The sequence below is a fragment of the Artemia sp. Qi Xiang Cuo genome, chromosome 2, assembly GCF_049724085.1.
Source record: "Artemia sp. Qi Xiang Cuo chromosome 2, ASM4972408v1, whole genome shotgun sequence".
NCBI classification, from domain to species: Eukaryota; Metazoa; Arthropoda; class Branchiopoda; order Anostraca; family Artemiidae; genus Artemia; species Artemia sp. Qi Xiang Cuo.
In genome coordinates, this window is record NC_142795.1 from 75,194,445 (window position 1) to 75,209,828 (window position 15,384).

General features: G+C 34.1%; 1 protein-coding gene across 3 annotated transcripts in view; it reads left to right on the forward strand.

Moving 5' to 3' along the window:
* Positions 1-15,384, forward strand: part of LOC148955621 (uncharacterized) — a 222,395-nt gene that overhangs the window by 14,653 nt on the left and 192,358 nt on the right. For all 3 annotated transcript variants that reach the window (XM_089103223.1, XM_089103211.1, XM_089103217.1), the window contains exon 3: positions 2,496-2,652. In XM_089103223.1, coding sequence (XP_088959349.1) covers positions 2,496-2,652 — 157 coding nt within the window. The remainder of the gene's footprint in view (positions 1-2,495; positions 2,653-15,384) is intronic.

Genomic DNA, 15,384 nt, shown 5'->3' on the forward strand with positions numbered 1-15,384 from the left:
TTAAAAGTTTTGATCGGATGTCTTTTGGGGAAAGAGGGGGCGTCCTAGGGGAGGATGCTATTTGCCCTCCAATATTTTTGATCACTTACAAAGGACACTAGAACTTTTTACTTCCGTTTGAATAAGCCCCCTTTCCGATCTTTTCGGACTATTGTTTTGATAGATTACCCCTAGGGAAAAAACAAAAACAAAAGTAAACATGTACTGATGATCTTTCTTGTGACATATTATACATTTTATATGTCTGGACTGAGCATAAAAAGTCAATTCTGTAGATATATTAATTGTTATCAAATTGTTTTTGTTTTTTTTTAGAGTTTGGGCTATTATTGGGTTAAGTTGCTTCTTGCAACTTGCAATTGGTACCTGTAGTTTTACCGGCTCTAGGTGAGAATTTTCTCATGAAAACCCGTGTGGATGTGTTATCTCATTTTATCTTGCAATGAAAGTTTTATTTTATTTTAGTTGTGCATAGAAAACAAAAATTGAAGAGACTAATTTTTTATTGATGTATGTAATGTTAATTATCGCAAGGGGTGGAATTCTGCTGTCTATAGGTTTTTAGTACTCGATATGTAAGCGCAGTCTATACTTGATGACCTATTCAGTAGGTGCAAACCCGTTGACTCTACAAAAGTTAGCAAAAAAAAGAGAAAGAGGACAAGCATTATTAGAGACTCACATGTCCTGCTTAAATTCTTCAAAATTTCAAAGAAGGCTTGTCTGTAAAACAATTGTTTACCCTATTGTCACCAAACTGTGTTTTGTGCGCAGAAGTAGATAAAACATACAAAGAAGTGGATATAGAATTATTTCGCAAGTTTTGCTGTAAAACTTGATGTGCTGTCGACTCTCGATAATTCGAACCTCGATAACTCGAAATCTTCGATGCTTCAAATTATTAATATAAAAAACCTATATTATTAATATGTATCAAAAACCTGTAAAATTACTAATATATATTATTATACATAAAAACCTGTCTAAGTCAAAGAAAAAAACATGTAATAACTCGAAATAATTTTGCGGTTATATTTCACCTCTTTAAGTCGAAGTGACCTGAAAAATACCTTATAACTCGAAATTCAGTAGATAAGTCGTCATTTACTTTTCACTTTACGTACACAAGTCAAAGTTTACCTCTGTATCGCGAAGTTTTTTCAACAGACCTCTGTTAGTCGAAACCCCGGTAGCCTATGCAGGTCGCAATTGCGAACTTTGATATGTATTCATTTTTTTAACCTATTTTTGTATCAGATTCTTCAATGTTCAGGTGTCTATATCCTAGAAAACTAAATTTTTATTGACATTTGAAAGTCAAGTCTTGACATTTGGAATTTGAGTCGTGATATGTCAAGTCTATAATACACTAATAAAGTTATTCTTAAATTTGTAGTGGCTGTAACTCGAATCTTCATTTGACTTACTTCTGTAACTTGTTACCTTTAGAAGTCAATATTATTTAGAATGACCTCTATAACTCGGATTATGCATAAGTCAAATTATTCGTAACTTGAAGAAAAATTGTGGTCCCGTGAATTTCGAGTCAGCAAGAGTTGACTGTACAAATAGGAAGCTCATAAAACTAAATTCAGGCAAACTTACGGGGAAATTGTCATTAATGATCTCTACCAGATGAGACATTAAACGGGAAACAAAAAATACATGTCAAAGATTTGAAGTTTGTCACCTGGTTTGATCACGTATGCAATGGCTGGAATCAATGAAACAACAGATAGTGGGCTAAAATTGATTGTAAAAATTAATCAGGATCAAAAGGGCATAACTGTGACGCTTATCAAAGTGTTGATAGAAATGCCTTAATACAGGAATGCCAGTTTTGTCAAAGCTAAATTTCAGCTAAAACATCTTGTGAGAAAATATGGCTTTTGAGATGAAACTTGAATTTAAGCACGCTTGAAAAGCCAAGACTCATTCAAAGAGAATTTTTGTGACAAATACTTTAACCAGTACAAGTACATCTTTTTGGTATAATCTGTTATGGGAGTTGGTCTATGTCACTTAGTCTTTAACAAGAATTTCAGCGTTTATTGTTTCTTTTTTTTCGTGATCCTAGATGTTTACCCCCCGAAATTAATTCCATTTGATCATTTTCAATTCCTCTTGGACTTACAATGATTTTTAAATCTGTCCAATAATGCATGATCTTTTCTTGAATTGCTTCTTTATATAATATCCAAAAATGATTGTCAGAAAAATTTCATTTTCTGAAAATAAAAATAATGATGTCCAAATAGCATTTAATAGAAAAAAAATTGTCATAAAAAGGTCAGCCTGGCAACCTGCCTTTCTTTTTGTACTAACCTATTATTTGGTCTCTTATTATTATTTATTCTTTATCTTATTGTTTAATTTGGTCCTGAATGTTTCTTTGTTTTTCCTTTTCTTTCTTTGCATTACACCGCTCTTCTCTTTTTATTATTGTATGAGTGGGTAAAAATAAAATAAATTACGTATTCATCTCCAATTTCCAGGGATATTGTGAATCTACTTTTATGTAATGGGGCTTCTCCTAATGTCATCGATTCCAAAGGATCTTCTCCTCTGCACTTGGCAGCATGGGCAGGCCATGCTGAGGTTGTGAAACTGCTCCTGACATTTGGTCACCGAGTAACTCTAGTCAATCTCTCTGTAAGTTTTTGTGTTTTATACTGAGTGTTGTAAGTAAAATGTGACAAGTTTATATGTAATAAAAAGTACATATAGTTGACCAAAGAAATTTCCAAAAAACAACAACATATAGTTGGAAGCAGGGTAGTCTCCAGAATTTTTTCCGGGGGGGGAGGGGGTGGTGGTTAAAAAACCTTTAAAAACTGCGTCAAAAATGCATTTATGCACATTTTTGTTACATTTTTACGAGTCGGACAAATATTTCGGGGTGGGGGGGGAGGTAAAACCCTCTAACCCCTCCCTCCTTGGTTGAAATAAATGTTCTTTATATAATTTAGCCTGCTATTATAAGAAGACAATGAAATAACTTTTTTGGAGACAGATTCCCCCTTCTGAGACGCTTTTGACTTCCGTCAAATGGCAGTTTCCGCAAAATGTTATGTATTTAAAATCTAAATGAATAACAAAGTTGGGTTTATAAAAAAAAAAATTCCAAACGTTCATAACCTTTTTTAACGATCCATATCCTGAAGTAAGGAAGCAGGATAGTTGGGGAAGGTAGGCTTTGTTGGTAAAAAAACAAGTATGATTAAATAGAAGAAAAATGTAACTTCAAGAGTCAAATTACAAATTATAAGGACCTCCAAGCTGATTTCTAGAAGTTTTTTTTTTAAATTCCTATCCCAAAGCGTTTATATTGAAATTCCAGCTTCTTCCTCTAAGTTTAGGTTAACATTTTCTCATAAATGAATGCTTTATTTGGCTCGTTCTTAAGTCTTAATTTTTTAGCCTTTAAAGGATGTATATTCTCCGTAAAGTGGTAGCCCTTTGAAATTTGAAATCCCCTTCCCCTCCCCCTCTTCCATGACCTGTGTTTCTTTTGCAACATATTTGAAAAAAATAGTTGGTTTTGCTTGAAATTTTGAAGCTGTTAGACTCGCACCCTTACGACTAAATGATTACGTCTTAACCCTTCATTGCTTATACTCGCGTTTGAGGCCGAGATACCAGATTCTTATTCGGACGCTATAGTTACAGTTTTCACAAATATTAAGCAAATCCATGGTAACAGTGAAACCAGCTGGAAAAAAAATTAAGCAAATTAAGCTGTAAATTATCAAAAATTAACAACAAATATTAAGCAAATTCTTGGGAGCAGTGACACCAACAGGAAAAAATTAAGCAAATATGAAGTTAAAATTGAGCAAAATTTAACATTAATTAATCAAAAATTAATAACAAATATTAAGAATATCCTTGGCAGCAGTGAAACTACCGGGAAAAAAAAGGCAAAAAATTAAGCAAAATTTAGCATTAATTAATATAAAAATTCAGCAAAAGTTAAAAGTTTATAACAAATACTAAAAAAATCCTTGCCAGCAGTGAAACCAACCGGGAAAAGAGTAAAGCAAATATTAAGTTTAAATTAAGCATTAATTATTAAAAAATTAATCAAAATTAAAAGTTAATAACCAATATTTAGAAAATCCGTGCCAGCAGTGGAATCAGTCGAAAAAAAGCAAATATTAAGTTAAAATTCAGCAAAAATTAAGTGTTAAATAATCGAAAGTTGAGCGAAACTTAAAAATTAATTACAAATATTAAGCAAATCCTTGGTAACAGTGAAACCATCCGGGGAAAAAATTAAGAAAATATGAAGTTAAAATGAAGCAAAATTAAACATTAATTAATTGAAAATTAAGTAGAAATTAAAAAATAATAACAAATATTCAGCAAATCCTTGGTAGCAGTGAAACCAACCGGAAAAAAATAAAGCAAATATTAAGTTAGAATGAAGCAAAATTAAACACTAATTAAGGAAAAATTAAGAAATAATAACAAATATTTACCAAATCCGTTGTAGCAGTGAAACTAGTCGGAAAAAAATAAAGCAATTATTAAGTTAAAATTAAGCAAAAATTAATAACAAATATTAAGTAAATCCTTGGCAGCAGTGAAACCAGCCGAAAAAAAAGTTTTTAATGATGAGGAATTTAAATCGAGCAGTTTAAATTTGAATGAATAATTACTGATTGAATAATCACTGAATGAATAAAATTGAAATGAATAATAATAATTGAATAATAATTACTAAATGCAAAGACTGCAATAGATCCAGGGTTCTCAAACTTGTGGTGCATGTATCACTGGTGGTACTGTACAACTTTTTTATCAGTGCATGTTTTTGCAGAAAACAAATAAATGAAATATAAAAATGGTTTATTTTTTTATTGTAAACGCTCCAGTTAGATTGTTTCGATTTTAGCCGCGTTTTCAGGCTCAGCGGGTTCGAACACGGGTTGTTCTCGTCTAGTTTCAAGTTTTTCGTCTAGTTTCGTCTAGTTTCAGCGGCTTCGAAGTTTCAACCCCGTGTTTGATGCACTAGATGCACTAATGCATAACCCTTGATGCACTAAACGAGAACAACCCGTGTTCGTAGACGGGTTGTTCATGGCTCAGCGGGTTCGAACACGGGTTGTTCTCGTCTAGTGCACCAAGCGTTGTGTATCAGTGAATCTAGTGCATCAAATACGGGGTTCAAACTTCGAACCCGCTGAAACTAGATGAAACTAGACGAAAAACTTGAAAGTAGACGAGAACAACCTGTGTTCGAACCACAGTTTATAGAATTATCCAGTAAGTTTATCGCAGATCATTTCTGGTCTTCATTCTCGGTACGAACAAAAAGCTCCTCCCACTTCTTTCTGCATTAGCGGGTTACTTGTTTCCGATTATTTCTATTATAACTGTAAGTTTCGCGTCCAAGAGGGTTACAAAGTGCATTATTCGTAATAGCGGGTTTCCACTTGTTTCCGATTGTTTCGCGTCTGACTTGTCTACCCGTGAAAAGATCTGATGCCGCTTATGTTTCTATCTGCAAAAATGTTCTCTGGATCACTCGCACCTTGGTCCGGGTTTTTATAATGGGTGAGATAGGGAAAGATCTTACTGGATAATTATATAAACTGTGGTTCGAACCCGCTGAGCCTGAAAACGCGGCTTTTTTAGAGCAAAATGTTTTTATTGTGGTATATGTGTTTTTGATTTATATTTAAGTGGTATATACTATTTAAAATATACTATACTATTTAGATATACTATATAAAGTGTAAAGGAAAAAAAAGAGAGTGAATAATAGAAAGAAAGAAGAATTATTATGAAGGGCCTTAGAGAGTTTCATAGTTGGGAATTCTGGAGAATGATAGAAAGGGAAAAAGCTACATGATCAACATTCAGAGGTATATTTCCCCGAAAGTTGGCCCGAGCATTTCAAACAACTACAAGAAGAAATCGAGAAAAGCAACGTTCTTTTATGTGAAGTATTAAATATCAAACTTATGAAAAGCTCTTAACTAGGAAGATGATATGGTATGCGACCCAATGATATCTGGTGAAATTGTGGTTTCACTTAAGCAAATACGAAGTGATTTCGCTCCTGAGCCTGGATGAAAATCCTAAAAATATTGGGTAAAAAACATTTTGAATCTTTTTAGTAATCACTATTGAACCTAACAGTTGTGAGGTTCAAAAGATGATATGGTACGCGACCCAATCATATCTGGTGAAATTGAGGTTTCACTTAAGCAAATACGAAGTGATATCGCTCCTGAGCATGGATGAAAATACTAAAAATATTGGGTAAAAAACATGTTGAATCTTTTTAGTAATCGTTATTGAACCTCACAGTTGTGAGGTTCAAAAGATGATATGGTATGCGACCCAATCATATCTGGTGAAATTGAGGTTTCACTTAAGCAAATACGGAGTGATTTCGCTCCTGAGCCTGGATGAAAATCCTAAAAATATTGGGTAAAAAACGTTTTGAATCGTTTTAGTAATCACTATTGAACCTCACAGTTGTGAGGTTCAAAAGATGGTATGGTATGCGACCCAATCATATCTGGTGAAATTGAGGTTTCACTTAAGCAAATACGAAGTGATTTCGCTCCTGAGCCTGGATGAAAATCCTAAAAATATTGGGTAAAAAACGTTTTGAATCTTTTTAGTAATCACTATTGAACCTCACAGTTGTGAGGTTCAAAAGATGATATGGTATGCGACCCAATCATATCAGGTGAAATTGAAGTTTCACTTAAGCAAATACGAAGTGATTTCGCTCCTGAGCCTGGATGAAAATCCTAAAAATATTGGGTAAAAAACATCTTGAATCTTTTTAGTAATCACTATTGAACCTCACAGTTGTGAGGTTCAAAAGATGATATGGTATGTGACCCAATCATATCTGGTGAAATTGAGGTTTCACTTAAGCAAATACGGAGTGATTTCGCTCCTGAGCCTGGATGAAAATCCTAAAAATATTGGGTAAAAAACGTTTTGAATCTTTTTAGTAATCACTATTGAACCTCACAGTTGTGAGGTTCAAAAGATGGTATGGTATGCGACCCAATCATATCTGGTGAAATTGAGGTTTCACTTAAGCAAATACGGAGTGATTTCGCTCCTGAGCCTGGATGAAAATCCTAAAAATATTGGGTAAAAAACGTTTTGAATCTTTTTAGTAATCACTATTGAACCTCACAGTTGTGAGGTTCAAAAGATGATATGGTATGCGACCCAATCATATCTGGTGAAATTGAGGTTTCACTTAAGCAAATACGGAGTGATTTCGCTCCTGAGCCTGGATGAAAATCCTAAAAATATTGGGTAAAAAACGTTTTGAATCTTTTTAGTAATCACTATTGAACCTCACAGTTGTGAGGTTCAAAAGATGATATGGTATGCGACCCAATCATATCTGGTGAAATTGAGGTTTCACTTAAGCAAATACGAAGTGATTTCGCTCCTGAGCCTGGATGAAAATCCTAAAAATATTGGGTAAAAAACGTTTTGAATGTTTTTAGTAATCACTATTGAACCTCACAGTTGTGGAACAGTAATGGCCATTGTTCTTTATGGGGAAAGTACTGCAGGTGTCTGATAGGTAAAAGAAAAGAAAAGAAGAAACGTCCACAGATGGGTTTCTCTAGATTTTTTCATTTGATCAAGATAACAAAATTTTTTTTTGTTATTATACTGTAGTTCACGGGCCCGAGGCTTTTTGTTGTATTTAAAAAGATTTTGTTTAATACAATATCCGACAAAAACATGGCATGCTTTATATAATTTTAGTAAGGTTTTAAATCACAAGAAACAACTGTAATATAAAGCGCAAATTTAAGTACAAACCTTCTATTAATAGTGGCGTAGCTAGACGGGGACAAGGGGGAACAGCTATCCCTGAGTGCAGCCTATGAGGGGGTCCTAAACTGAGATTTTCTTTTTTTTCGTCAACAGTACGATATGCTTATATTATGGTAGTGATAGTTAGGGGAGGGGGTTTAAAAGTAACATTGTGCATGGAATCTCAAAACCATTGCTTCGCTCCTGTCTATCTGCAGAAAAAGAAATTATCGAGTTAGCAGAGTTTTGTCTATTTTTGGCGTTTGTGTTTATTTGCTTTTGTAAGTGTTTGTTCTATCCTTCAAAATTCCCGCTCTAGTTTCAATGCTATTAATCAGGGCATAGTCCTTACACCCAAATGCTAATGCTCTTCTTTTTCTTAAAAAAATATCCCTATCATAAGGCTTAGTTTAATCAGCAAATAAAGCCTCGGCATTTAATGCATCTTTGGCATAATATGTTTATCTGGGCTTGACATAGCAGGATGGCTCAATTTGAAGGGATTACATACGCCTCGCTGATTCTTAATCGATTTTTCCAAGTTGATCCCTTAAAATCAACTTGGAATTCTTATCTCCCTTAGCCCCTTTTGTCTCCTGATGCTTGTTAAAAGAAAGCATATCACCCTTTATTTCAAACCAATTGTGTCAAAAATTTATGGTAATACGTTTGGAAGTTATAGCCTCCATCTATACAAAACAGCGAAGAACCTAATGTAAAATTAATTGTTCTATCTTGCTGGGAAAAGTAACTAAAATATATTAATTCCAATGATTAATTTTTAGTGCAATTAATTATTCTGCCGTGCTAAGCATAAAAGATGTATCTCAGTTATGTAGCTTTTTGGCTTCATAAATGGTAAGTAACCAATCTATCTTATATATAAACAGAATGGTAATATTTGAAATATTGATAATATTGAACATATATTGAATGCTGGGCTGGGCTGGGCTAAGTAGATCTAACGTTTTGGTTTATAGGGGGGTGTGTGTGTTAAGGGATCTAGAAAAAGACAAAAAACCTTACTATCATTATCAGCTTGAAAATTGCAGCTTTAAACTCTTCGGCCATGGACCTTAAGAAAAATGCACAAGAAGAAATTGAAAAGAAAAGTCATTTTCCCAAAAATGGGGCAAAAAAGGTAAATAATCTTATTTTCAGTTGGGGCACGGGCCGCTTAAAATATGCGGGCCGAAGATTATTAAATCATCTTCTTCATGAATTTTAGGAATTGTTGCCAGGCCAAGGTGACCAAACTTCTTTTTAGGGTGGAGAAGGGTGTTCATCCTAATGTATAAAAAAATTAAGATGAGGTACAATGTATGAAAAAAAGGAAAATATTGGTTTGTCTGAAAATTGGGACCTTAAAAGGGCCAATAAAATTTTTTGATGAACGGCTTGAAACCTTAAACTCATGGCCAACTTAACTCTGGACCCTATTGTACAGGAAAAATGTTGATGGGGGGCACAAACCCCCTTCTGAGAATGGGGTAGGGTTTTTTGATTGCCTGAAAACTTTTAAGAATTGTTGCCTGGGCCATGGTTCCTGAACACATGTGAAAATGAATATTTGGGGTATGATAATACTTTGCATACATTTTTGTATTGCATAATATTTACAAACTGAGTTAAAAATCCCCTATTGACCAAGCTTTTTCTCAATTCTTTTCATAGCAACGGGGGATAAATATCCACCTGGGTTTGCTGTAATTTATTTTTCTCAGCCTTTACCAGAAAATAGTCATGCTTCTCAGGACAAATTGGTTTCAAAGGTGTTTGTAGGTCTTGCAAAATAATACTAAAAAAGGATTTAGTTTTAGTCCTTAAACTTAAGGAGATTATTTCTCGAGAATCACTACCGTTTTTTCATGAATTGGTCCAGTTAATACTTAAAAATCTGTGCGACTCTCGATTGTTCCGTCTGTCCGGGCTTGATCCAGTTAATAATGAACCCGCAGTGTTAAACCTCGATTGTTTCTTTCAGATTTAAAATCCTCATCTAACGACACCTGAAACTTAATTTCATTTGTATGACACACAGAAAGAAAGTTTTCATGTTTGATTTGTAGAAAAGGGGAGGGGATAGGATTTTAATTAGTTTCGGTTGGTTGAATTTCGATTTGACGGGAGTTTTAGTTATGCACGAACGCTCTAATGTTCTAGAAAAGTCTGAATCGCATCTTGTGTTAATGGAACTCTTCTGCATGGTGGAAAATCGAAGTGATTACTTTCATTGGAATGCTTGAAAACCTTTTCTGTTTCTAAGTACTGTCATTAGTTTTCCATCTCTGACAATAGAATGATATCAGATACAAGAATCAAAAACTGACATTAGATGCAGATGGGTTAAATGCGATTTTAACAGTTTCTGCCTCTCGATTCAACTCTCAAATAAAGCAACAGTGTTAAAATCCTTTCTAATTCATTGCTTTTTTTAATTTGTTCTATTTTTTCCTTTAATAGCTATATATTTCATGACCATTCCAGAATTTCATTTCTAATCGTAACAAATTTTGATTCTTTCTGGCACCAAGAAAAAGGAAACAATAGTAGTAGTAGTAGCAATTTATTATCCAAATAAAAAACAGGGACAAAATCAATCGGTAGCACACCAAAAGCGTTGCTTGCGAGGGTGTGCTACCGATAAAAAATTAAAAAAATAGAAGAAAAAAATAAATAAAAAACGAAAAAAACAAGTATAATCTATAATAAGCAGAAGGGTGAAACCAAAAAAAAAACTTACATAAATACGTCATACACAATAAAACAACATAATATCATGATCCCGAAGCAAAAAAAAAAATACTGTCAATTTTGATTCTATCAATCTCATTCTGGTTTGAAGGTATACTTACGAAGCAACCCCACACGTAGCTCAGATTTAAAGTAGTTAATGGGTAATTCCTTGGTACTTGGAGACAAGCTTATTCCACAACTTAGTCCCTCAACAAATAACTGAAAAAAGCAGTCCTGCTTGAAACTAAATAAAAAGCCTCGTTATTTCCACTTTTACAAGACTCGTGACAAGTAAAATTCGATCTTTCTCGAAATAATCTCGTAAAGTAGTGTGGAAGGCACTCACAGCATTACTATACATAAAAACCAGGGTATAAAAATCACGCAATCCAGCTGCATGCATTACATTAATTAGACTGTACATTGACCTGACTGGATCCCGGTTCCCTATTCCACAAAATGATCTTTTTTTTCCCAGGAGTATAATTTTATTTACACATAATTTACAAAAACAAACGCCAAGGAACCTTTCGGTTCGTTAGGCCAACTCCAACACATAATTCAATATAAATAAACAAAACATTATCCCCCGCCGACGGGCTGACAAAACAACACAACTAAAAATTCCATTATGGCACTACTAAAAAAAAAAAAAAAAAAAAAAAAAAAAATCAAACAAATTGATAAATATTATTACAAAAATCCCTCAAATTTCCTGGAAACTACTTCGGTCATGCTCACGCACAACCCCAATTGGTAAATGACTCCAGGAGCTCGACGAAACATAACGAGCAGAGAACTGTGACCGGGTTGTTTCACACTGCGGCCGCCGAAAAGCATCTGCATTTCTTGTATTATAATTGTGAAGATCCACACCAGTTATAAACATGCCATTAGAACAACATTCTGAGGTAAAGTTATTAATAATATCAAGCATTAGCATAGATCGTTAAAAAAAGAATATACCTGCTAGAGGAAGAATATTCAGTTTCAAATACACATTTCTCACTGAATCTCTCGGTCCATAAGTTGCCAAAATCCTAATGGCAGAATTCTGCAAGGCTCTTAAGGTTTTTAAGATGGGATTGAAAATTAAAAACCATGCTGAACGACAATATAAAAGGTAACAATGGACAAGTGAAAAATACAAAAGTCTAAGGACAATTTTCGGACAAATGTGCTTCAATTTCCTAATAATTCCAGCATTACGGGCAATTTTAGATGTTATGCAATTTATATGATCTGAAAAACTAAGCGTCTCATCTACAATAATGCCTAAATACCTAATCGAGTGTACTCTATTAATAAATGAATTCCCACACCTCAACTTATCTACCCAAGGATAATACTTTTTAGAATGAGCATACAACACAAAATTACACTTCTTAAAATTTATTTTCAGTTTATTCAACCTAGTCCACTTTTCAATCAAACTTATATCATGTTCAACTGCTCGGATCAACTCTTTTTCAGTTCTCGCGCATACCGTTAAATTAGTATCATCAGCAAATAAAACTAATGCTTTTACAGGGATCACATTTGGGTCTCCACTGTTTACTGAATCAACAATATTAGATAAAACTCCACATAGATCATTAATATACACAGCAAATAATAGTGGACCAAGGGGAGATCCCTGTGGGACTCCAGACTCTACATCATATTCACATGTAGCTTGTTTTCCATCATCCAAATATAATTTTCTATCACTTAGGTAAGGCTTCAACATATTCAGAGCACTTCGTCTTATACCGGCATTATCTAATTTACACAATAGAATTTCGTGGTCCACAGAATCGAACGCTTTTAAAATATCTAAAAATACAGTTATGACTTTATGATGTTTATCAAGTCAATCAATAACCAACCTTGTAAAAAACCGAACTGCATGCTCTGTAGAATTTGTCTTTCTGAAACCAAATTCGTTCTTAAAGAAAACTCCTTTTTTCTCTAGAAATATCTCAACCCTTAAGCATAATCTTCTCCATTGTTCTAGCTATAACTGGAAGCAGTGATACTGGTCTATAGTTGCTAGGATCTTCTCGGTCACCTGACTTAAAAATTGGCACTATTTTTGCAGTTTTAAACGCCTGAGGGAAGATTCCATCCTTAAAACACCCATTATAAGTGCTACAAGTTGATCCTTAATAACTGGAAAAATTTATTTCAAGACACGGAGGGATAAAAAATCTGATCCAGCGGAATTATTCTTTATTCCAGAAATCACTGTTAACATTTCACTTTCATTCGTCTTTTGCAGCCACATACTTGTTTCACTAGCTGGCCCAATATACTGGTGAAACGACCCTTCGTTTTGATGTATACTTACTGACTGTCTAATTTCAATACCTGCGTTAGAAAAATGATCGGCCAGTTTTTCATTAAAATCTGTCTTGTATTGTTCACTTCCACATGGCTTCTTCATGGCTTCTAAAACATATGAAGAAAAAAAATGTTTTAATTTACCGATAATCTCTAAATTCCGCGATAGTATTTTACTTATAGTTTTTACCTGGTACTTAAATGATAAATTTCGTCAATAATAATCCCCAGGTGCTTAACGGAACTTGACCGCTTTAACAATTCCCTTCGGTGAAGCTATCAGTAATCCAAGGATAATACTTTGAAGACCGCGAAAAGATAACACAATTTGACTTACTTATATTTAGGCCGAGCCGGTTAACCTTCAACCATAGACATTGTCTTAGTCATTGCTGTGTTAATTGTAGAAATAAGTAGTGGTTCAGTTGAAGCAACATACATCAATGTCGCATCATCAGCAAATAAGGGTCTAGTGATCCTGGACCCAGAAGCTGCAGGATCGACTAAATTCCTAATTCTAGAAGTAGTTGCAACAGCATTTGGCAGATCATTAATAAAAATCGAAAAAAGAGTAGAACCTAATGCAGAGCCCTGGGGGCCACCACATTTAACAAGACTTTACTTAAAGAAAATTCATTATGGTGAACATTCTGCTCCCTATTATGGAGGTAATCATGAAGCAAAGCCAAAGTGGCCCCTCTTAGTCCATAAAATTCACATTTCCGCAATTGTATTTGGTGGTCAATAGTGTCAAATGCCTTAATCAAATCCAGAAACGAACCAGCTACTCTAAGATTATTATCAAGAGCTCCATTAATTACCGAAGTTATATATGATAATACCATCTCTGTAGTTCTACCCTTCCTGAAACCAAATTGAATTGGATTTAACAGTTTATGCAGTTCCTAATGATTACATATTCTAGCGTTAATACACTTCTAGTACACGAGAAATAAAAGGTAAGACCGAAATAGGCCAATAATTTCCAAGATCATTATTATTACCGCCTTTAAAAATAGGAGTTATCCTAGCAACTTTCAAGCAATCAGGAAACCTTCCCTGTTTCAAACACACATTAATAAGGGAAGTAAAAACATCAGCAATATAATGAAAAGCAGTTTTAACACAAGAAGATTAAATAAAAAAAAACAAGTTTTTTTAACTGAAAGTAAGGAACGACGTTAAAACTTAAAACGAACAGAAAATATTCCGTATATGAAAGGGGCTATCCCCTCCTCAACGCCTCGCTCTTTACGCTAAAGTTTTTTATTGTTTAAAAAAATAGAGGGGTGAGAAATTGAAACTTTAGCGTAAAGAGCGAGGCGTTGAGGAGGGGACAGCCCCTTTCATATACGGAATAATTTCTGTTCGTTTTAAGTTTTAACGTCGTTCCTTACTTTCAGTTAAAAAAACTTATTTTTTTATTTAATTTTTGAACGTTTTTGAATTAATGCAGGTTTTGATATTGGCTCACCGTACATGAATAATTAAAACAAAATTTGTACATTAATTTTACTTTTATTTGGTTAAATGGCTTTCTCGAAAGTTGTTTAGTTTATTTACGAGCGTTTTTATTAGTAATAAATATACGTAACTTACGAATTAACTTACGTAACGAACTTCTATATTCATAGATTTTTAATACGTATATTAGGGGGTTAGTCCCCGAGGCAATACCTCGCTTTTTAAGCTATAGTTCAAATTTTGTTCCAGTTCTCTAAAAATGAACCCTTATTCAAAAAGGCTGTTAATTAGAATAAATAGGTCTTATGAAAGTACTAAAAATATTGGGCTTAAAGAGTGAGGTATTGACTAGGGGTTGAACCCAATCATATAAGTAATATTTTCTGTTCGTTTTAAGTTTTGATGTTGCTCCTTACTTTCAGTTGAAAAACTTTTTTTTTATATTTAATTTCTGATCTTTTTCTTGAATAAGGATGGGAAATCCGGCACCCCCTTCTTAGCAATGTCCCTTCCCCCATGAAAACTTCCTTTCTGGAAAGATCCTCCCATATAACGCTTGACCCCCCCCCTCCACCTACCAGAAAAAATCCCCCCTGAAAACGTCTGTATACTTCCGAATAACCAATACTATATGTTAACATTGGGTAAAGTTGATAACTTTCAGCCCTCCCCCCGGAGACTTCGGAGGATTAAGTCATCCTAAAAGACATAGTTATTATATCTTTTGACCATGTTGAACAAAATGGCTATCTCAAAATTTTGATCGAGTGACTTTGTGAAAAAAATGAGCGTGGGAGGGGGCCTAGTTGCCCTCCATTTTTTTGGTCACTTAAAAAGAGAACTAGAACTTTTCATTTCCGTTCCAATGAGCCCTCCCGCGATATTCTAGGACCACTGGGTCGATACGATCACTCCTGAAAAAACAAAACAAAAAAACAAACAAATAAACACGCATCCGTGATCTTTCTTCTGGCGAAAAATGCAAAATTCCCCATTTTTGAAGACAGGTGCTTAAAACCTCTACTGTAGGGTTATCTTATATGTTGAATA